Source organism: Primulina eburnea, chromosome 1, assembly GCF_022965805.1.
Source record: "Primulina eburnea isolate SZY01 chromosome 1, ASM2296580v1, whole genome shotgun sequence".
In the NCBI taxonomy this organism is placed as follows: Eukaryota; Viridiplantae; Streptophyta; class Magnoliopsida; order Lamiales; family Gesneriaceae; genus Primulina; species Primulina eburnea.
This window is the reverse complement of record NC_133101.1, coordinates 17446654-17451685: the sequence shown is the minus strand read 5'-3', so window position 1 is coordinate 17451685 and position 5032 is coordinate 17446654. Positions and strand designations below refer to the sequence as shown.

The following is a 5032-nucleotide window of genomic DNA, read 5'->3' as shown; positions in this document are numbered from 1 at the left end:
ATGACACAATCCCAGCGCTCACCTCAAAAGGCTGCACTAACCATGGGATTGTTCAATCGTATCTACGGTCTAATGTGTATAGGCCTATCAGCCACACTATGATTCCGAGATAAACAACAGTGCCAGATAACAATGCATATCTACAACGGCTAACAAGAATGATAGGGCTCAACATGAATGTCACAAAAGTATGCCCTATGCTAAATGCCAATGATATGTCACAATAATAAACATATATCACAACTAAGGCATTTAACATATTACAACAGTCAGCAAATCATAAACAAAATCATGTAACACAGAATGACAATTAAACATAATTTATGTTTTACCGTCGTATGTTACCGATCTGTAACATACCTATACCAACTTCACAATCCAATAACAACTTCACTTCAAGACCCTCGGCCTAAACAAAGCAACAATAAGTCGATCATGAAAACTACATTCCATACCAATATCCAATTTGGCACAAAAGAGCATAAAATTTGTATCTCACTCAATTTTAACTCAAATCAATATCTGCCAATTGGAAATGAAAGATGACTCAATTATCTAAGTTTTTCCAGTTGAAACCATCTTCAGAATCTCAGTAGATTATTCTCAGAATTTTCAAGAATACACTGCTACTTATGAATTCGCGGACAGAATCTCACACACTGAGCAGTTCCAGAAAAACAAGCATAACTTGCTCAATTATTAATGGAATTTAACGAATTTTATATAATTACGAAGACAAAACATAGCTCTACAACTTCTTTTTCAATTACAAGTCTAGAATCCGAGCGCATAATTGACAAAAACTCGAATTACAGTAGGTGTCCTGCACAGCACCATTTCAGAATTTGATTTGACACAATTTGGTAGAAAAATCATATCAATTCCGTTTCTTATCCAAATTCAATGATTCCAGCGGCTATAGAAAGCTAACAAACAGAGCTACAAGTTCTTTATAAGTCATTTCTACAAATTTAAGCTGTAAAAATCACAGCAACACCAAAACTCTCATCCCAAAACCGTAAGAATTCGCGCAGAAACAGAGTACTGGAAGAGCAGCTTCGATCTACCCGAATCCTTGCTCAAACTTTGCGATTTCTGACTTGAATCGAAGCTTAGGATGTTAAGAAGACATCCCTTTAGACCTATCGAGATTTGGATGTCGGACGAAGGAGATTTCGCAACTTTCCCGCAGCTGCTCCAAGGGTTGCGGGAATGGGGTTGAGGGAAATGGGTTTTCTTCTTTCTCTCACTTCTTATCTCTTTTCCATGAGATATTTGTGTATGTATATGTATATTTATATATTGTATATTTGGTTACATAAAATAGTAACTCAAGCCCATTTATCCCGGTCTGTATTTATTTTGCTCTCGTGTGTTATTTAAACTCTATATGTATTTTATATCGTTAAATTCTCTGATATTCTAAAATACATATTTTTAACACACTCCTTGAATTTATTTGGCATAATTAATTATTTTAATTTACAATTCAATAATTATTCTAATTATGCCAAAATTATCGGATAATTAATTACAGGGCCTTACACTTCTCCACCCCTTAAAACAAATTTTGTCCTCGAAATTTCTGTTTATACACATATATCTTACACACGATACGAAACCAACAATACATTACTAAGAATCAAACAGATATGGATAAGATCCTCTCATCTTCTGTTCTGTTTCTCATGTTGATTCTTCTACCCCATGCCTTGACCACTGAACACGTACAAGTGGTATAACTTTATTGCGTAAAACTTTATCTTTACGATCCAAGATACTAACAGGATACTCAGTATACGATAGAGACGGATCAAGTTCAACCTCATCAGGCTGAATCACATGAGACACGGATCGGGCTCATACTTACGCAACATAGAAACATGGAAAACATCGTAGATGCCAGACAATGACTGTGCAAATCCGAACGATAAGCGCAAGTCCCAATACGCTCAACAATCTCGTAGGGGCCAACGAAACGAGGTGACAACTTACCTCTCATACCAAAACGAACAACACCTCTAAACGGAGAGATTCTCAGAAATACAAAATCTCCAACTTGAAATTCTAGAGGTCGAAGACATCTGTTAGCATAACTAGCTTGACGATCTTTGGCAGCTTTCATTCTCTGATGAATCAACTGGACTTTATCATGCATTTCCTGAACAATGTCAGGTCCAGTCAACTGCTTCTCGCCAAATTCATCCCAACAAAGAGGTGATCGACACCGTCTGTCGTACAAAGCTTCAAAAGGAGCCATACCAATAGTCACCTGGAAACTGTTGTTATATGAAAATTATACCAATGGTAAAGCTTCCTGCCAACTGTCTTTAAATCCATGACTACAGCTCGAAGCAGATCCTCGAGTGTCTGGATCGTACGCTCTGTCTGACCATCTGTCTGAGGATGGTATGCAGTACTCATCGCAAGTCGTGTACCCATTTCTTTTTGAAAACTAGTCCAAAACTTTGATGTGAATCTAGGGTCACGATCTGAGACTATTGCAACTGGAACTCCATGAAGTCTCACAACATTTTCAATATACAGACGAGCCATTTTCTTGTACGAATACGTCCTCTCATACGGAATAAAGTGTGCCGATTTAGATAACCTATCGACAGTCACCCAAATGGCATCAAAATGACGAGAAGTACGTGGCAAATGCGTGACAAAATCCATAGCCACGTGCTCCCAGTTCCACTGAGGAACCTCAAGACTATGCAATAATCCTCTCGGTCTCATTCATTCCTCTTTGACTTGCTGACAAATCATACAACGAAACACAAACTCAGCCACATCTTTTTTCATATTCTTCCACCAAAACTGAGGCCGTAGAATATGATACATTTTCCTCCCTCCTGTGTGGATACTATATCGAGTACAATGAGCTTCTTTAAGGTTTGCTGTACGTAATTCAGGAATATCTGGGACAACCAATCTACCATTCAACCGAAGAGAATCATTTGAATGAATTGAGAAACCAGATTGGTGTCCTTGAGAAACTAACTCATAAGATTTCAGAACTCGATCATCAGTTTTCTGAGCTGACTTTACAATCTGAATCAACTCTGGCTCAACAGAAATCTGAGATACACAAACAACATTACCTTGGATTTGAAAATCCAACCCAGAAGTACAAATACCCACTCGTAACTTAGAAACATGCATCGAGGATAAATTAACATCAACAACCTTACGACTCAAAGCATCGGCAATGACATTCACTTTTCTCGGATGATACTTGATCTCACAATCATAATCTTTCAAAAGATCCATCCAACGTCTCTGTATCATATTCAGATCTGACTAAGAGAACAGATACTTCAAGCTTTTGTGATCAGAATAAATTACAAATTGCTCCCCAAACAAATAATGTCTCCAAATCTTGAGAGCAAAAACAATAGCAGCCAATTCCAAGTCATGAACAGGATACTTAGACTCATGGGTTTCAACTGACGAGAACCATAGGCCACAACTCTGCCATGCTGCATCAGAACACAACCTAGACCTCGATTAGATGCATCAGTGCAAACTACAAATCCTCCAGAACTACTTGGAATGGTAAGAACTGGTGCAGAAGTCAATCTCTTCTTCAACTCGACAAAACTTGACTCACATTCATCAGACCAAATGAATCTCTGATTTTTCTGAGTCAGTTGAGTGACAGGTCTAGCAATTTTTGAGAAATTTTCGATAAATCTCCGGTAATAACCAGCTAAACTCATGAAACTACGAATCTCTGACACATTGGTCGGTCGTGCCCAGTTCAGAACTGCTTCCAATTTACTTGGATCGACAGAAATACCATGTTGAGATATGACATGGCCCAGAAATACCACTTTATCTAACCAAAACTCACACTTGGATAGCTTGACGTACAACTGCTTTTTTTGAAGGATTAGAAGAACTATTCTCAAGTGTTTGGCATGCTCTTCCTCGGACTTGGAATAAACGATGAATACAATCACAAAACGATCGAGATATTTACGAAATACTCGATTCATCAAGTCCATAAACACAGCAAGAGCATTGGTCAAACCAAAAGGCATAACCAAAAATTCAAAGTACCCGTATCTCGTGCGAAAAGCTGTTTTCGGCACATCTTCTTGTCTAACTCTCACTTGATGGTACCCAGAACGAAGATCAATCTTAGAATACACTGAAGTACCTTGCAACTGATCAAATAAGTTATCAATCCTGGGGAGTGGTTATTTATTCTTGACAGTAGACTTATTCAATTGTCGATAATCAATACACATCCGCATCGTACCATCTTTCTTCTTGACAAATAGAATCGGAGCACCCCACGGTGAAGAACTCGGACGAATATTACCTTTGCTAAACAAATCCTGTAATTGTTCTTTCAGTTCTTTCAGCTCAACAGGGGCTAAACGATACGGTGCTCGAGATATGGGTTCAGTTCCTGGCATTAATTCGATACTGAACTCAACTTCTCGTTCTGGTGGAAAACCAGGAATCTCTTCAGGAAACACATCAGGAAACTCACAGACTACAGGAATATCAGAAATCCGCTGTTCGTCTTGCGATAGATCCACATCATAAACAAGAAAACCTTCATGACCAGAATCTAACAATCGATTCATCTCAATGGCAGAAACTAGAGGAATATTGGCTTGAGAACCACGACCATAGAAATTCAATTTAGGAGCAAAACTATGCCTGAAACAAACTATTCCTCGATAACAATTAACAGTGGCACGATTTGCAGTCAAAACATCCATACCAACAATGCAATCAAAGTCATGCAAAGGTAGGAAAATGAAATTAAGATACATAACATTTTCATCGTGGAACAAAACCGCATTGAACACCGCATTATCAGTGATAATTATTTTGCCTACCAGGGTAGCAACAGATAGATTGGAATTCATACTAGTGGTGCGAAGATAATGCGAAACAACGAATGCATGAGAAACAAAGGAATGAGATGCTCCAGTATCAAATAACACTCGTGCTATAAAACCACATAGAGTACAGTTACCGGTAATGACAGTACCTGGAGTTGCCTGGG

The 5032-nt window shown here is 38.3% G+C and overlaps 1 protein-coding gene across 1 annotated transcript; it reads right to left on the bottom strand.

Moving 5' to 3' along the window:
* Nucleotides 1-3347: 3347 nt before the first annotated feature.
* Nucleotides 3348-4049, bottom strand: LOC140805170 (uncharacterized mitochondrial protein AtMg00860-like). The gene has a single exon (XM_073161398.1). The coding sequence runs from the start codon at nt 4047-4049 to the stop codon at nt 3348-3350; it is 702 nt and encodes a 233-aa protein (XP_073017499.1).
* Nucleotides 4050-5032: the final 983 nt, after the last annotated feature.

Excerpts from the sequence above, each read along its gene's own strand:
- LOC140805170 (XM_073161398.1), bottom strand. The coding sequence starts at position 4,049 with ATGCCTTTTGGTTTGACCAATGCTCTTGCTGTGTTTATGGACTTGATG.